At 40.8% G+C, this 18,118-nt stretch overlaps 1 protein-coding gene across 12 annotated transcripts in view; it reads right to left on the bottom strand.

The window, feature by feature from the left end:
* The window catches only part of SNURF (SNRPN upstream open reading frame), a 73,803-nt gene that overhangs the window by 14,563 nt on the left and 41,122 nt on the right, over positions 1 to 18,118 (bottom strand). For 6 of the 12 annotated variants that reach the window (XR_016217198.1, XR_016217199.1, XM_070053261.2 and 3 more), the window contains exon 1: positions 242 to 317. The exons of 1 other annotated variant lie outside the window; for it this stretch is intronic. Coding sequence is in view for 9 of the 11 variants with exons in the window: in XM_070053261.2 (XP_069909362.1) it covers positions 242 to 255 (14 nt within the window). In the remaining 2 variants the exon portion in view is untranslated. Of the gene's footprint in view, positions 1 to 5; positions 318 to 18,118 lie in introns of those variants that run through there. 5 more of the 12 variants (XM_089309139.1, XM_089309138.1, XM_089309142.1 and 2 more) reach the window with 2 other exon arrangements.

Below are 18,118 nucleotides of genomic sequence, written 5' to 3'. Positions count from 1 at the left end.
CTCACAACACGACGAGATCGGACAGATACGGGGACATGACCGCGCAGCTCGGGTACCCATGGCGGCAGGATGGCCGAGTCCCAAGCCTCCAAAGGCGTCCAGTCTGTTTCTCCAGAACAAAGGATTTTAGGACCCTATTTCCCAGTTCATTCAATACTCCAAGTCCTGCAAACTTGGAATAGCTGAAGAAAAATGAACATTCCTCAGGCTGCTTCTAAAAGAAGCCTGCCGCCGCACCGACCTTGCTCGCTCCATCGCGTCACTGACCGCTCCTCAGGCCGAAGCGTCAGGCATCTCCGGCAGCGCCGGAACTCTGCGCCGGACTCGCTGCCGCAACGCAGATTTATCGTACCTCCCCGACTGCGCACGCGCGTCAGTTTGCCGCTGCGGCCGCGCATGCGTGCCCGCTTGCCGCAGTGCGGGTTGTGGGGGGCAGGAGTGGGGGGCAAAATGCTCTCTGACCCAGAAGACCCTGACGGGAGGGGGCTACTGGACCCCCAGCTCCGGCTACAGTGCTACTCTGAGAGAAACTCTCTAAAACCCGGATATTCAGATATTTTCTAGTCTAGAAATATTTTCGCGGCAACACTGTCCAATCATGCTTAAAATTACCCTTAGGTATTCCTATAGGCCGTTCAGAAGCTCTGATTTGGAAAGTTAAATTGAGCGGAACCCAGGCCGGCACTGTGGCGTATCGGGCCGGAGCCAGCATCGCAAATGGCCACCGGTTCTAGTCCCGGCTGCTCCACTTCCCACCCCGCGCTCTGCTGTGGCCTGGGAAAGCAGTAGGAGATGGCGCGAGTCCTTGGGCCCCTGCACTCGCGAGGGAGACCCGGAGGAAGCTCTGGCGCCTGGCTTCGGATCAGCCTGAAATCGGAGATGACCCCCAGCTCCAGCCTCTGCGGCCATTTGGGGAGTGAATCAGCGGAACGAAGACATTTCTCTCCCCCCACCCCCGTATCTCTCTCTCTCTCAAATAAATAAAAATCTTTAAATTGACTAGAGCAATAATCAATGTAAAAGTGCCAGTTTCTTGAAATTTTGTCCAGAATATCTGTAACTCTAAAATAGATGCTGCATTATTCACATTTGGTGTGATGTTCCCCCTTTTTTTAATTTCTAGATTTTTTTATAAACCATGAAAATTATTCTCACTTGAATCTTTTAATTAAAGTCTAAAAGAGAATGGATAGTTCAAATAGGAAAATCAGCTATTGTTCTCTTTAAAACAACTTATATCTTTATCTACAGTCTTTAAAATAATCTTTCTTTACCTGAAGTAGGATACATTTTAAAAAATAAGCTATGCTAACCAGAATGGAGGAACACAGGTACATTCATACAGTTTCAAAAAACAAATATACAACCTTTGACCTAGCGATATCCTGTCTACAGATGTAACAGATGCATTGGTAACTCCAAAATTTCCACATTGTTTGTAGCCTGGGGAGAAAACAATGCTGATAACAGGAAGCTGAGGAAATAATCCTTAAGCTATATTTGCATAGTATTTTGCATACCATTGCCCTTTTCTCAATTGTCCCTCTCAAAGAACTAGAGGTGGTATTGGATTAATGGGTAACAAACAACTAAAATCCCCTCTTTAACTCCCTAAACTACTATTCACTTTCCAATGATCCTGTATTCACACAAGTATGCAGAAACACCAATACCCAGTTTCATCATAATAAAACCTTAGAAACTATGTAATGTGCATTAGAGTGAACAGCCTAAATAAGTTGTGTACACATAAACAATACAATATGGTTGTCATAAATAATGTCTTATAGGATGAATAATACAAGTTATCATATAAAGTTATAAATACCCAAAGGTTTTTTGAACTACAAAAATTTAATTTCTAATGGTTAATTTTTAAATGTTCAGTATAGTCACATGAGACATTAACTATAATCATGAAGGGAATAGTAAAATATAATGTAAAAATAAGTATATGAAAATACATTATAAACATTTTTATTTTCATATTGAAAAATTATGAAATAATATATACCAGTACAATCTAGTGCAGAAAACAATATGTTTGGATTCAGGGTCTGTGGATTCAAATTCTAGCTTTTGTGCTTGACAACAATGTAACCTTGGAAATTATGTGCACTGTTTTCCAAATCTGTAAGATAAGGGTTATATTTATTTTAAATAACAATTTGACAAACTGAAAATACATATTGAGAACAGGGCCTATAGAATTGTTGGGTCTTAGAATGAATTGCACCAAATATTACATTGATACTTCCTCTGGGAATAGGATTCAGGTATTTAGTTTTTGTGATTGTTGTTAAATAAAATCTATGTCTTATTCAGATTTCCTCAGTTTTCTTTTTTGCTAATGTCCTTTTTTTCATTGCAGTATACCACACATAACCGGGTACACACATCAGAGTCCTCTCTCAGAAGCTTCTCTTGAATGTAATGATTATCTTTTTTCTTTTTTTTTTTTACTTTTTGTTGTACAACTTTTTGCAATGATCATGAATTACTTTGTATAACTAAAATGCTAGTATTATTAAAATTACATGTAATTCTTAACTCTAAGTTACTTGACTATCTAGTTTCTTAAACCTATTTTCTCCAGGTTCTGGCCTGCTCTCTTTAAAAACTCTGCCCATCTCATAATCTCTTGTTGATTCAACTGAATGAGAATGTGGACTTTGGGGGGAGGGGATGAGCACTGTGGTGCAACAAGTTAAGCTGCCATTTGGGACACCCGCATCCCATATCTGAATGTTGGTTCTAGTTCTGGCTGTTCTATTTCCCATTCAGCTTTCTTATAATACACCTACAAGCAGATGATGATGGCCCAAGTAAATACATGAGCCCTTGCCACCCACATGGGAGACCACATGGAGTTGTGGGCTCCTGGCTTTGGCCTGACCCAGCCCAAGCTGTTGCAGACATTTGAGGGGTGAACCTGAAGACTGGAGGTCTCTTTCTCTTTCTATCTCTGTTGCTCTTTCAAGTAGATGAAAATAAATAAATCAACAATTAAAAAAAAAAAAAGAAGAAGAAGAAGTGGGCTCCAGATTCTTGAGAAGGCCTTGGGCCTTACAGACAATCCAAAGAAAATTTACATTTGGCTCAGTCATCTCCTTAAGGGCATAATTTATGTCAGTTTTAGCAAAGGTACAGAAAACAAACCTGCCAGTAAAGTTTGCCTTGGGTATGTTACTAGACCCTAATATGTCTCAATAATTTCTTTGTTTTAATACAAAGTCTGCATTACCCCTAAACTAGACACTTAAGAATATGAGCTTATGGGGCCAGTGTTGAGGACTAGTGGGTTAATAAAAGAAAAAGGATGTGCTTATCATTTCAAAAAGATGAGCTTAAAAACACTAAATCTAGAATAAAACTAACTTTTTTAGAACTGACACTAGAGGATCTGAGAAAAGTAATCAGAAACCTTGCATCACACCATATACCCAAATTAACTCAAAATGGAACACTTATATGTAAAATTTTAAAATATAAAATTTTGAAATTCACTTAGAATAAAATATAAAACTGTATAACCTTAGAGTAGGCAATGGTTTCCTAGTTGTGATACATAAAACATAAGCAACCAAAATAAAGTTGATTTCAGTTACATGCTTCCAAGCACACTATTAAGAAAGTGAAAAGACAAACAGAAGAAATGGCTAAAATGTTTGCAAATGATAAAGCTGAAAAGGATATAGCATCCAGCATAGTAGAGAAAATTTTCAACTTAATAAAATCATAAGAAAAATTTAAGTAGGCAAATAATTTAAATATATAGTTCTGCAAAACAAAACAAGAAAAGGTATACAGATGTGTAATCAGCACATGAAAAGATCCTCACCATGAATCATTAGGAAAATACAAATGAAAAGCGCAGTGAGATGCCACTTAGGGTTGAAATTAAAAGGACAATAACAAGTGTTGTAGAGTAGGTGGAGACATTGCTAAATGAAATGTAAAACTGTGAACTCACTTTGGGAAAAGTTTGCAAATGCCTAAAAATGTTAACCATAATGTTAACATGTGAGTGTGACCAACAATTATCTTCCTAAGTATATACCAAAAAGAACTGAAAATACATCCATACAAAAATATGTATATGAGTTTTCAGAGGCCTTATTCATAATAGTCAAAAAAAGTGAAATGACTCAAATGTCCATCAAGTAATAAATGGATAAGCAAAATATAGTATGGCATGGAATAGCCATGTAATGAAATATCATTCAGCCACATAACCATAAATGAGGTATTGATTCATGACACAACATGGATGAACCACAAAAACATTATGGTAAGTGAAAAAATCCAAACACGAAAGGTCATATATTGTATGACTCCTTTATATGAAATGTTAAGAACAGGCAAATCTATGCAGACAGAAATATTATTAGATATTCTAGGGAATAAGAGAGTAGCAAATGTGGAGGGATTGCCAATAGTTAATGAGGTTTTCTTTCAGGGATGATGACAATGATCTGGAATTAGTTAGTAGGGATACTGAGAAAATACTGTGAATATAAAAAAAAAAACAACACTGATTTAGGTAATTTAAAAAGGTGAATTTTATGTCACGTGAATTTTAAGTCAGTTTTTTGAAATCCCAATTGAAATACATTATAAAAAAAACTGACCAGTAATCCTCAAAACTGTCAAGGTTATGAAAAACAAAGTCTGGGGCCTACATTGTGGTGGAGCAGGTTAAGTTACTGCGTACCAGGGCCAGTGCTCTGGCTTAGTAGATAAAGCTGCCACCTGCTATGTTGGCATCCCATATGGGTGCTGGTTGAGTCCTGGCTGCTCCACTTTGGATCCAGCTCTCTGCTATGTCCTGGGAAAGCACTAGAAGATGGCCCAAGTCCTTGGGCCCCTGCACCCACATGGGAGCCCCGGAAGAAGCTCCTGGCTTCAGATCAGCACAGTTGTTGCTGCCAAACGAAGGTAACCAGCAGAGGAAAGAATATCTCTCTCTTCCTCTCCCTCTCTCCTTCTCTCTCTCCCTTCATCTCTCTACCTTTCAAATAAATAAGTAAATTAAAAAAAAAAGATACTGCCTGCAGTGCTGGTTGGAGTCCTAGCTGCTCCACTTTTTGATCCAGCTCCCTGCTTATATGCCTGGCAATAAAGGAGAGGATGGCTTAGGTCTTTGGACCCCTGTCATATGGGAGATCTGGATGGTATGCCAGGCCCCTTGCTCATGGCCATTTAGGGAGTAAATAACAGATGGAAGGTGTCTGTCTCTTCCTCTCTGTTTCTCTGCTTTTCAAATAAAAGAATAAGCATTTTTTAAAAGCCTGAGAAATTACCACAACCAAGAAGAGTATTGCAAAATGAGTACTAAATATAGTGCAATATCCTGAAAGATCTGAAACAGAAAAGGGACACTTTGGAGAAGCTGAAGACATCTGAATAAAGTATGAACTTTAGTTTGTGGTAATACACATGATACCAGTACATTAATTGTAATATATGTACCAAAGAACATGTTAACAATATTATGTACGTATAAAACAGCTCTGAAATAAAAAGCAGAGGAAAACAGAAATACAACCAAACAGAAAAGGATATACAAAAAATGTCCTTACCTCAAAGGAGAAGACAACTGGTGGACAAGAGTAGAAAACTGACTTCTCACTGAATAATCTCATTTTTCTTTACTAATCTGTCATTGAATTTATGAACTGCACCAAATAAACAAGCAAATGTTACAGTAAAAGTTGTTCAAGTAATCTCTCCTGAAAACAGCACATAATAAGCAAAGGTAAAAGAAAAGAGGCAAGAGAACATACTTGTAGTATACTTAGATGATGAATATATACCCACTACTTCAAAACTTCACATAAATCAGTAATAAGAAGGGAACTTCAAAGAAAAAAGTGTGAAGTGGCAATCTTTTGCCATGATGAAAACATTACTTTGCATGAGGCAGGGGTAGGGTGCTGGCAAAACAGTGGGTTGAGTCGCTGCCTGCAATGCTAATTTGAGTCCAGGCTGCTTCACTTCCTGTCCAGCTTCCTGCTAATGGCCTGGAAGAAGTAACGGAAGACGGCCCAAGTTCTTGAACCGCTGTAACCATGCGGAAGACCCAGATGAAACTCCTGGCTCCTGGCTTTGACCTGGCCCAGCCATGGCCATTGTAGCCATTTAGGGAGTAACCAGCAGATGCAAGACCTCTCTGTCTCTTTTTCTCTGTAACTCTGCCTTTCAAATAAATAATTATTCTTAAAAAAAAAAATTTTGGATGCCTGCATCCCCTATTGGAGTGCCTGAGTTTGAATGCCAGCTCTACTCCTGATTAATTCCAGCGTCCTGCTAATGCAGAGCTTGGGAGGCAGCGGTAATGACTTGGATATTATACTCATGTTAAAGATTCAGGCCAAGTTCTGGACTCCTAGCTTCCGCCTGGTTCCACCTTGACTTCTGTCAGCATTCAGGGAGTGAACCAGTGGATAAGACATTAATTCATTCATTCTCATTCTCTCTCCTCGTTTTCCCTTAAAAAAAAGAAAAATCAATCAATAAATAGTGAGTCTATAATAAGGTGCATTTTTTTTTAAAAGTGCAAGTATGCCCAGGAATTATGAAATATTTGCTCTTTATGATATCCCTACTGTGAACTTGCTGTAGTTCTCAACTGGGTATAATTCTCTATACCAAAGTTGTCCTTTCCACCTTTGGGTCTTGCATAACTAAATCTGCACATCGTGGGATTTCCCAGGCTCCCTACTTTGCAATGCAGTGGTTTTCTCAAACACTGTCTACCATCAGGAAATTTTGACTAAGGAAAGACAAACAATGGAAAACATTCAAAAAGAGCCAGAAGACAATGGCTGGATTCTAACCTCAAAATCTTTAGGCCTTAAACACAGACATTCTGCTCCACTGAAATTCTAGTTGGGCATGATGTACAATTCTTACAGCATTGTCTTTTAATTTTTTTGCTTTTTGTACAATATAGGTAAATAATAGCTTCAAATATAGTCTAAATTTTCATAGGAAAATAGGTCCACTCTAGAGGAAAAGATTGAATGATTTAGAAGATTTCTACTCTAAGCTTTTATTAAATTCTCAAACACTGATTCAACATTAAGAAATTCTAGTCTAAAATGTAATGGTAGATTGGAATCTTTTGAATCATATAAATTCCTTTGTATTTTCTTAGTTTTTGGCAGCATACAAAGTTCAGCCCAGGAATGAAAATAACACATACTGCTACGTGGGTAAAGAGCCTTTTTTTTTTTAATTTGACAGGTAGAGTTATAATAGACAGTGAGAGAGAGAAAGACAGAGAGAAAGGTCTTCCTTCTGTTGGTTCACTCCCCAAATGGCTGCCACGGCCAGAGCTATGCAGATCTGAAGCCAGGATACAGGTGCTTCTTCCTGGTCTCCCATGCGGATGCAGGAGCCCAAGCACTTGGGCCATCCTCCACTGCCTTCCTGGACCACAGCAGAGAGCTGGACTGGAAGAGGAGCAACAGGGACTAGAATCTGGCACCCGTATGGGATGCTGGGATGCCGGCACGGCAGGCGGAGGATTAACCAAGTAAGTCATGCTGCCGGCTGTAAAGAGCCTTTTGGAGGCAGAAAAAATATCATAAAAGATATACAACTACATGTAAAACAAAATAGAAAATCAGGTTAGGTTTTAAATATAAATGATAGTAAAATTTCATTTGTGGTCCCCAAACAATCCCCAGTCCACTTTCTCTGCCAATAGTACTTTTTGTGGAAGAGTCTTTAAAACACAATACTGATCTTAAATAACATTTCAACTAATATTAAAATAATGGGGCCAGTATTTTGGCTAACTGGGTTAAGTTGCCACCTGCAATGCCAGAATCCCATATACACGCTGGTTTGAGGCCCAGCTGTTCTGCTTTGGATACAGCTCCCTGCTAACTGTATGGGAAAAGGAGCAGAGGGACACCCAAGTGCTTGTGCCCCTGCTAATCACTTCAGAGACCTAGAAAAAGCTCCTGGCTTCAGCCTAGCCCAGCCCTGGGCATTACAGTCATCTGTGCAGTGAACCAGCAGATGGAAGATTTCTCTCTCCCCTACCCTTTTAAATAAATAAATATATTTTTAAAATTAAAAAATGAAACAATTATACTTACTAAAATACTTATTTAAGTTATATTCTAATGTGTTATACCAAAACAAATATAAAAGGCATACCAATTATAAGACACAAATAAATTTGAGGCTCTTGTGAATTTATTTTAAACCTTAAAAACCTATGTGATGTAGGCAACAACAATGCAAACAATACTTTAGAGGGACTTAAGCCTTTTTATGATATATTTAAAAATTTAATGGCAATCATTTAGCCTACCAATTAGTCCTTTATCAGAGTACTTGGGTTGGACTCCAGGCTCCAGCTCCTGATTCCAGCTCCCTGTTAAGGTGAGCCCTGGGAAGCAGCAGATGATGACTCTAGTAGTTGGATCCCTGCCACCCAGGTGGAGACCTGGATTGAATTCCTGGCTCCATTTAGCCTATTCCAGCCATGGCCCTTTCAGGCAATTGGAGATTAAACTAGTGTGTGGAAGTACTGTATATCTGTCTGCCAGCCACTCACAGATAGATATATGTAGTTATACACACATGTAAATATTAAATTCATGGAAAATATATTTAATATATAATTTTAAAAATTCAGAAGCATAAATATAAGGTCATAAGACTTTAAAGACTAGATGGTTTGAAATTTGCATTCCAGGTGTTTGACACAGCAGTTAAGCCATCATTTGAAACCTTGGGATGCCTGCATCCCATATGAGAACACCTGAGTTTGAATCCTGGATCCACTATCCATTCAAGCTTCTTGCTAATGTATACCCTGGAAGGCAGCAGGTGATGGCTCAAGTACTTAGATCTCTGCCACTCACCTGGGAGATAAACTGATCTCCAGCTTCCTGGTTTCTGCCTAGGCTGGCCCAGAATTGTTGTGGACACTTGGGGAGTGAACCAGAGACAGGATCTCAGTATCTCTCTCTGTCTCCCTCCCACAATAAAAAATAAATAACAGATTTTAAAAATTACATAATATGTGAGCAGCTATCTTTATTTTTTTTTTCATTTACTTGTACACGCACATACCCTGCCTATTTCTCTAGACAAAATACTTTTCTGGATAATTTAACAGCAGCCCATACAGGGGCCAGGACTGTGGTGTAGCTGGGTAAGCCCTGGTCTGTGATACCAGTATCCAAGATGGGTGCTAGTTTGAGTCCCAGGTGCTACATTTCATTGTTTTATTTTTTAAGATTTATTTGAAAGGCTGTGTGTGTGTGTGTGTGTGTGTGTGAGATTGAGATTGAGATTGAGAGAGAGAGAGAGAGAGATTCTTCCATCCACTGGTTCAGTCCCCAAATAACCAGGACTGGGCCAAGCCAAAGCCAGGAGCTTCCTCCAGGTCTCCCACATGGATGCAGGAGTCCAAGTACTTGGGCTATCTTCCACAGCTTCCCCAGATGCATTAGAAGATAGATAGATAGGAAGTGAAGCAGCCAGGATTCAAACTGGTGTTTGTATGGGATGCTGTCTCTCCAGGTAGCAGTTTTACCTGCTACACCACAGTGCCAGTCCTGATGCTCCACTTCTGAACCAGCTCCCTGCTAAAGTGCCTGGGATAGCAGCAGAAGATGGTCTAAGTACTTGGGCCTCTACACTCATGTAGGAGACCCAGATGAAGCTGCTGGCATCAGCCTGGCCCAGGCCCTGATCACTGTGGCCATTTTGGAAATGAACTAGCAGATGGAAGACCTATCTCTCTATCTTTCCTTTTCTCTCTCTGTCTTTCAAATAAGTAAATAAATAAATCTTAAAAATCTTTAAAAAAAATAGTGATTGGGGGCAGGTGCTGTGGCATAGTGGGTAAAGCTGCTGCCTGCAGTGCGGGCATCCCATATGGGCACTGGTTCAGCCTGGCTGCTCCACTTTTGATCCAGCTCTCTGAAATGGCCTGGGAAAGCAGTAGAATATGGCTCAAGTCCTTGGGCTCCTGCACCCGCATGGGGGACCTGGAAGAAGCTCCTGGATCCTGGCTTCAGATCGGCACAGCTCCTTGTGGCCAACTGGGGAGTGAATCAGTGGATGGAAGACCTCCCTCTCCCTCTCTCCCTCTCTGTATAACTCTCTCAAATAAAATAAATAAATCTTCAAAAAAATAATGATCCATTCAACAGCTAAGTGAGCTAGTTCTCTTCTTTATCTCTTTCACATATTAGGAAAGTCAGGTCCAGAGAGGTAAAGAATCATACTCAGGGGCCAGTGCTGTGGCATAGCGGGTAAAGCTGCCGCCTGAAGTGCCGGCATCCCATATGGGCACCAGTTAAAATCCTGGCTGCCCCTCTTCCTATCTAGCTCTCTGCTATGGCCTGGGATAGCAGTAGGAGATGGCCCAGTCCTTGGGCCCCTGCTCCTGTGTGGGAGACCCACAAGAAGCTCCTGGCTTCAGATCAGCACAGGTCTGGCCATTGTGGCCAATTGGGGAACCAGCGGATGGATGACCCCCCTCCCCTTTCATTCTCTGCCTTTCCTTCTCTCTCTGTGTAACTCTTTCAAATAAATAAATACATAAAAATCATACTCAAAGTTGTATAGCTCTCAACTGGTTGAGATTCAAGCCCATCACTCTGGCTCCAGTGTATTAGCTCTTAACATTGCCCTACTCAAGGAGTTGAGAACCTGCTACCCCGAAATATGGTCCTGTCAGATGGTAATTATTTAATATTTTTATAATTATTGGTGCTGTGGAAGGATAAAAACAAAATATTATTTTATGACAAGTAAAAATTATATGAAGTTCAAATTTCAGCATCTATAAATAGCTATTGGAACATAGCCATGGACATTTGGACTAGATTTAGTAAATCGGTTTACCCTGCATAAAACAGGTGGGGCTTGGGCCTCATCCAGTCAATGGAAAGCTTTATGAGAAAACAGAAGAAAGACCTTTAGGAAACTAAAGTTCTGCCTTTGATTTACAGTTGCCACATCATCTCTTCTCTGGGTCTTTCATCTGCTCTGTAGATTTTAGACCTGCCAGTTTTTTTTTTTTAAAGAATCATTTTATTTATTTATTTCAAAATCAAGTTACACAGAGAGAGAAGGAGTGGCAGAGAAAAAGAGAGAGAGGTCTTCCATTCCACTGATCCACTCCCCAAATGACTGCAACTGCCAGAGCTGAGCCGATCTGAAGCCAGGAGCCAGGAGCTTCCTCCAGGTCTCCCACACGGGTGCAGGGGCCCAAGGACTTGGTCCATCTTCTCCTGCTTTCCCAGGCCACAGCAGAGAGCTGGATCAGAAAAGGAGCAATCAAGACTCAAACTAGTGCCTATATGGGATGCTGGTGTGACAGGCTATGGCTTTAACCCATGGCGCCACAGCACCAGCCCCTAAACCTGCCAGTTTTAACAATGAGTCAACTCCTTAAAATAAATGAAGAGAAGGAGAGAGGTTATATCCACAACCTATTCATTCTGTTTCCTTAGAAAACCCTGACACAGATTAACACAAATGCTACTAGAGAAACCAAAATATAAATATTATGAATTAGTTCTGGGATTTCTGGAATTAGTACTCTAATCTGACTAGATTTAAAGACACTAATGACCATTTCCAGGAGTAAAAATAATATGCTAATCCATGATGGGATGTGCAACAGATACACACAAATATCACCATTGGATACTCCAAACCAAATAATGATGAGGCAAGGTTCTGGGTAAACATGTACAAGGGTACTTCAAAGAAACTCAGAGAAAACAGTATTAAAAGTTAAGTTTACCTTGGTGTAAATATTTTGAAATTCATTCATAAAAGGGATCTTCAAACTGCTCATGGAAAAAGTATATTATTAAAAACTACATGATTTTGAAATTTTTTGCACTAAAATGCTATGGCACAATACCAGCCCTATGTACTAACATCTTTTAGGGCTGGAGCAAGATGCCCTGGAGACTGTAGATGCTCTAAATCATGTATGATCTTGTTAGTATTTTAATTCGGAGATTGAGAATGGTTTAAGGAGCTGCATGTGGGAGCCATATTGACAATGGATGAACTGGTGATGTATATTTTATGTGTTGGCTTGGCTGGGCTATAGTGTCTATTTGGTCAAAATTAGCCTGGATATTACCGTGAATACATTCTTTGGGTGAGATTAACATTTAAGTCCGTAGATTTTGAGCAAAGCAGATTACCACCCATAATGTAGGAGGGCCTCATTAAATCAGTTGTAGGCCTTCCTAAAGAGAAAACAGACTTGGGTCACTGAGAAAGGGAATTTTCAGACTCATTCCTCCTAGTCTTTTCTCAGTCCTCAGATTGCCAGTTTACTCTAAAATTTTGAACTTGCCAGAATCCAGTATCCTCTTCCTCAAACACACACACACACACACACACACACACACATACTGATGTGCCTTTTAGAGAAAAGGGTTGCTGAGCTTGCTCTGCAGAATAAATGTTGTCAAGAATCCTGTTAAGAATAACATGACTAACAATCTTTCTCATTGCATTTATTCCTACAAGTCACAGTAGAAATGCTAGAAATTATGGTACATATACACATGATGGACTACTACTCAGCCATAAAAAAGAATGAAACCCTGTCTTTCACAACAAAATGGTGCAATTAGAAATAATTATGTGTAGTGAAATAAGCCATTCCCCAAAACACAAATATATATTTTATTTGTGGTAGCTAATATATGGAGTACAAAAAAGTAATGTATATGAGTGAAATTGACATTTTGAGATTTGATTATTGTTTATAGCACTTGTCCATACTCCTGAGAAACTGGTTTTTCTACTTATTATTTATTGAATTCTTTATTTAGTGCAGGATTAATCTTGTGATTATAAAGTAAATTGAAAGTATGTCATTGAAAAAATTAAAAGAAAAATAAGAAAGGAAAGAGGAAGGAGGGTGGTAGTAAGGGAGAGGGAGGGAGGGAGAGAAGGTAGCATGAGAAGTATCACTATGTTCTTAAAAACTATAAATATGAAATACATGAAATTTCTTCCTTTTATATGAATAAAATTTTAAAAGTAAAAGATAACCCAGGTACAGAGCACTGTATTAGGTAGTGGTGATACCCTCCTTTTCTTCCTATTATCAAAACTAAAACTGATTATACACAGAGACCTGGAACAAGTAACAAGCATCCTAGTAAAAACATTAATGTTTAATATTCATCTGGGAGGACAACCCTAAACCATGATAGCCATGGCTGAGAAATAGCCATCATGCTTCAAGGCAAATGCCTAATGGCACTGAACTACGGCTGGAAAAACAAAGGTGCTCCTTTCAGTAACCAGTTAGCAAGAAACCCAGGACTTTCAACGGATGTGAAAGTCTATGTTTAAGGTAAACCACAGCCTTGTTGTGCCCTTTACGTTTTCTTTAGCTTTCTTACTACGTTTCTGCTTATACTCCTTTGATGTTACCAACTCAATATCTCAGTAAGTTTTCCCCACATTTCAGTAAGGAAAAACTCCTAGCCATCTAGACTTCTGTAAAGCACCTTTTATATACTTCACTGTCTCTTGACATCTTGCAACCTGAGCACAATAGCTGAGTATTTGAACAGTGGAGGTGATTTTACTAACAAGTAAAAATGTGTTCCTTTGTCCAGACATAACCAAAGTTTCTTCATAAAAAGTTGTATAAACTGAGAATTGCTGAAGATGAATTTCAAAGTAAAAAAACCTAGCTGTTTGGGGCCAGTGCTGTGGCGCAGCAGGTTAATGCCCTGGCCTGAAGCGCTGGCATCCCATATGGGTGCTGGTTCTAGTCCTGGCTGCTCCACTTCCGATCCAGCTCTCTGCTATGGCCTGGGAAAGCAGTGGAAGATGGCCCAAGTCCTTGGGCCCCTGCACCCACATGGGAAACCCGGAAGAAGGTCCTGGCTTTGGATCAGCACAGCTCCGGCCATTGCAGCCAGCTGGGGAGTGAACCATCGGATGGAAGACCTCTCTCTCTCTCTCTCTGCCTCTCCTTTTCTCTGTGTGTAACTCTGGCTTTCAAATGAATAAATAAATCTTTTAAAAAACATACCTGTTTATAATATAATCAAATGTATATATAATATACTTCTAAACTATAAATTAAAATCATAATAAGACTTATGAAAGACTTACCAATGTTAGCATAATGTAAAACATAGAGATCAATGGAATAGAAGGCCCAAAACAAACCATCAAATATAGTCAAATGATTTGACAAGGGTGCCAATAATATTCAATGTAGGAATCTGATCTTTTCAACATGTAGTGCTAGGAAAACAGGATAAGCATATTCAAACGAATAAAGTTGGATCACTTCCTTATATCACATATAAGAATGAATTCAAAATACATCAAATATATAGGAGCTAAAATTTTACAACTCTTGGGGCCACAGCACTGTGGCATAGCAGGTAAAGCTGTCACCTAACAGTGCTGGCATCCCACGTGTGCACCAGTTGGAGTCACGCTGCTCCACTTCTGATGTAGCACTCTGTTATGGCCTAGGAAAGCAGTAGAGGATGACCCAAGTTTTTGGGCCCCTGCACCCATGTGGGAGACTAGAAGAAGCTCCTGGCTTTGGATTGGAGCAGCTCTGGCTGTTATGGCCAATTAGGAAGTGAACCATCAGATGGAAGACCTCTTTCTCTGCCTCTCCTTCTCTCTCTGTTTAACTCTCACTTTCAAATAAATAAATCTTTAAAAAAAAATAAAATTTTACAACTCTTAAAAAAACTTCCAAACATTGGATTTGGCAATTATTTCTTTAATATGACTAGATCTAAAGTTAAGAAAAGAAAAAATGCAAGAGTATTTCAAAAGTTTATGGAAATGGGCTGGCGCCGCGGCTCACTAGGCTAATCCTCCACCTGCAGTGCCGGCACACCGGGTTCTAGTCCTGGTTAGGGCCCCGGATTCTGTCCTGGTTGCTACTCTTCCAGGCCAGCTCTCTGCTGTGGCCCAGGAAGGCAGTGGAGGATGGCCCAAGTGCTTGGGCCCTGTACCCACATGGGAGACCAGGAGGAAGCACCTGGCTCCTGGCTTTGGATCGGCACAGTGCACTGGCCACAGCACGCCAGCCATAGCGGCCATTTGGGGGGGGGGGGTGAACCAATGGAAAACGAAGACTTCTCTCTCTCTCTCTCTCTCTCTCACTGTAACTCTGCTTGTCAAAAAAAAAGTTTATGGAAATGTACATTATAAAAAAAACTACACATATATTTAAAATCTTTTGCACCAAAAACTTTTTATATTTCATTTGCCATGAATTAAAATAATTATATTTCATCTACTTGAAAGGCAGAACAAATGAGACATACATATGTACACACAGAGCTAAATCATCTACCTACTGGTTCACCAACAGCCAGGGATAGGCCATGCTGAAGCTAGGACCTAGAACTCAATCCTGGTCTCCCACATTGCTGACAGGGCCCTGTCACCTTAGTCACCTGCTGCTACCTCCCAGGATGCACTAGCAGAAAGCTGGATTAGAAGCAGAGTAGCTGGGACTCAAATTGGTGCCCTAACAGGAGATGTGGGCATCCCAAGGGGCAGTTAATCCACTGTACCACAACAGCTGCTCCTTCATGAACTTTCTGAAGTAACATCACAAACAGGAGTACATCAATATTAAAACATTCTGTGCATCTAAGGATGCAATCAATATAATGAAAAGGCAGTCCACAGAATGGGAGAAAATATGTGCAAATCATATACCTAAAATATATCTAAAATTATGTATACAAAATACACACAGAACTTCTACAACAAAATAAAAACCCAACATATTTTAGGGACAGGCATTTAGCCTAGTGATTAATATCCTCATGTTCCATATCAGCATACCTACGTTCAATGCCTGGCTGCAGCTCCTATTCCAGTTTCCTGTTAATGTAGACCCTGGGAAGCAATGATGACGATTTAAATAACTGGGTTCTTCCCACCCACGCGGGAGACCTGGATTGAGTGTCCAGCTCCTGAATTTGTTCCAGCCCAGTACTGCCCACTGCAAGCATTTGGGAAATGAATCAGCAGATAGGAGTGCGCCTGTTCCCCTCTCCCTCCTGTCTGTTCCTTCCTCCCTCCCTCTCTCCCTCCCTTCCTCTCTCTCTTTCCCCCTGCCCAAAAAAATTTTAAACAAGAACCTGATTTTAAGAAAATGGGCAAATGACTTGAATAGAGTTCTCCAAAATAGACATGCAAGTGGTGAAATGTATACAAAATCATTAACCATCAGGGAAATGGAAATCAAAATCACTGTCATGCCACTTCATATTCATTAGATCGGCTATTATTAGAATCAAACAAAAACGATATAAATGTTGGTGAGATTGTAGAGAAACTGAAGACCTTGAGTAATGCTTGTGGGAATGTAAAATAGTGCAATCACCATAGAAAATAGTATGTTGTTTATTCAGAAAAGTATTTTTTTCTTTAAAGATTTAATTAATTTATTTATTTGAAAGAATTACATAGAAAGAGGAGAGGCAGAGAGAGAGAGAGAGAGAGAGAGAAAGAGAGAGAGAGGTCTTCCATCTGATGGTTCACTCCCCAACTGGCTGAAACTGCCGGGGCTGTGCTGATCTGAACCAGGAGCCAGAAGCTTCCTCTGGGTCTCCCACATGGGTGCAGAGGCCCAAGGACTTGGGCCATCTTCTACCGCTTTCCCAGGCCATAGCAGAGAACTGGATCAGAAGAGGAGCTGCCAGGAATAGAAGTGGCACCCATATGGGATGCTGGTGCTTCAGGCCTGGGCATTAACCAGCTGCGCCACAGCGTCAGCCCCTCTTCAGAAAATTATTTCTAGGTTACCATACTTTATGGGTTTCCATAAATTCCTTTTAAAAAATGCATTATGAAAGGCAGGGTTAGGCAGGCAAGGAAGGAGGGAAGAGGGAGGGAGTGAGAGAGGGAGGAAGACAGGCTGAAACAAGGAGCCAAGACCTTCTTCTGGGTCTCCCACATGCATGGTAGGAGCTCAAGTGCCATTATAGGCTGCCTTCTCAGGTGTGCTATTATCAAGAAGCTGGATCCGAAACCGAGCAGATGGTATTTGAACTTGCACTCTGGTACAGGATGCAAGCGTTGCAAGTGGCAGCTTAACCCCCACTATCTCTCAGTGCCAGCCAGTGTCTATATAATATTTTTTTTATTTTTATTTATTTATTTATTTATTTGACAGGCAGGAGTGGACAGTGAGAGAGAGAGAGACAGAGAGAAAGGTCTTCCTTTGCCGTTGGTTCACCCTCCAATGGCCGCCGCGGCCGGCACGCTACAACCAGCACACCGCACCGATCCGATGGCAGGAGCCAGGTACTTCTCCTGGTCTCCCATGGGGTGCAGGGCACAAGCACTTGGGCCATCCTCCACTGCACTCCCTGGCCACAGCAGAGAGCTGACCTGGAAGAGGGGCAACCGGGACAGAATCCGGTGCCCCAACCGGGACTAGAACCCGGTGTGCTGGCGCCGCAAAGCGGAGGATTAGCCTAGTGAGCCGAGGCGCCGGCTGTCTATATAATATTTTATCATTTGTAAAACTGAACATTCCAGGGGTCGGTGTTGTGGCACAGCAGGTTAAGCCTTCACCTGCAATGCTGGCACCCTATACGGGCACTGGCTTGAGACTCAGCTGCTCCACTTCCCGATCATGCTCCACAATAATGCACCTGGGGAAGCAACAGAAGCTGGCCAAAGTCCTTGGGCCCCTGTACTCACATGGGCGCCCAGGAAGAAGCCCCTGGTTCCTGGCTTCAGCCTGGCCCAGCCCTGGCCATTGTGGCCATTTGGGGAGCGAATCTCTCTCTCTCCCCCCATCCCCTGTAACTGCCTTTCAATGAAATAAATCTTAAAAACAAAATTGAACATTCCATGGAAAGCAAGAGGAACAGCTGCTGATACAAGTATTTAATAGAGGCTGATACTGGTAACATTTATACCCTCTGTTACATTTAATCCCTGGTAATCCTAGGCTCTACTCAAAAAAGCAACTGTTTTAGTGGCCCAAGAAGTACCAGAGTGGGTTGGTCTAGATGGCTATGTCCTCCTCTTTTAGGATCGGTCATTTGAATGGAAAACAGAAAGGAAGAATCAGTTCTTGTCCCTCAAC

Source organism: Oryctolagus cuniculus, chromosome 12 (assembly GCF_051225735.1).
Source record: "Oryctolagus cuniculus isolate XC-2025 breed Fujian yellow rabbit chromosome 12, ASM5122573v1, whole genome shotgun sequence".
Lineage (NCBI taxonomy): Eukaryota > Metazoa > Chordata > Mammalia > Lagomorpha > Leporidae > Oryctolagus > Oryctolagus cuniculus.
Note: the sequence above shows the minus strand (reverse complement) of the source record. Positions and strands in the feature narration are given on the sequence as shown.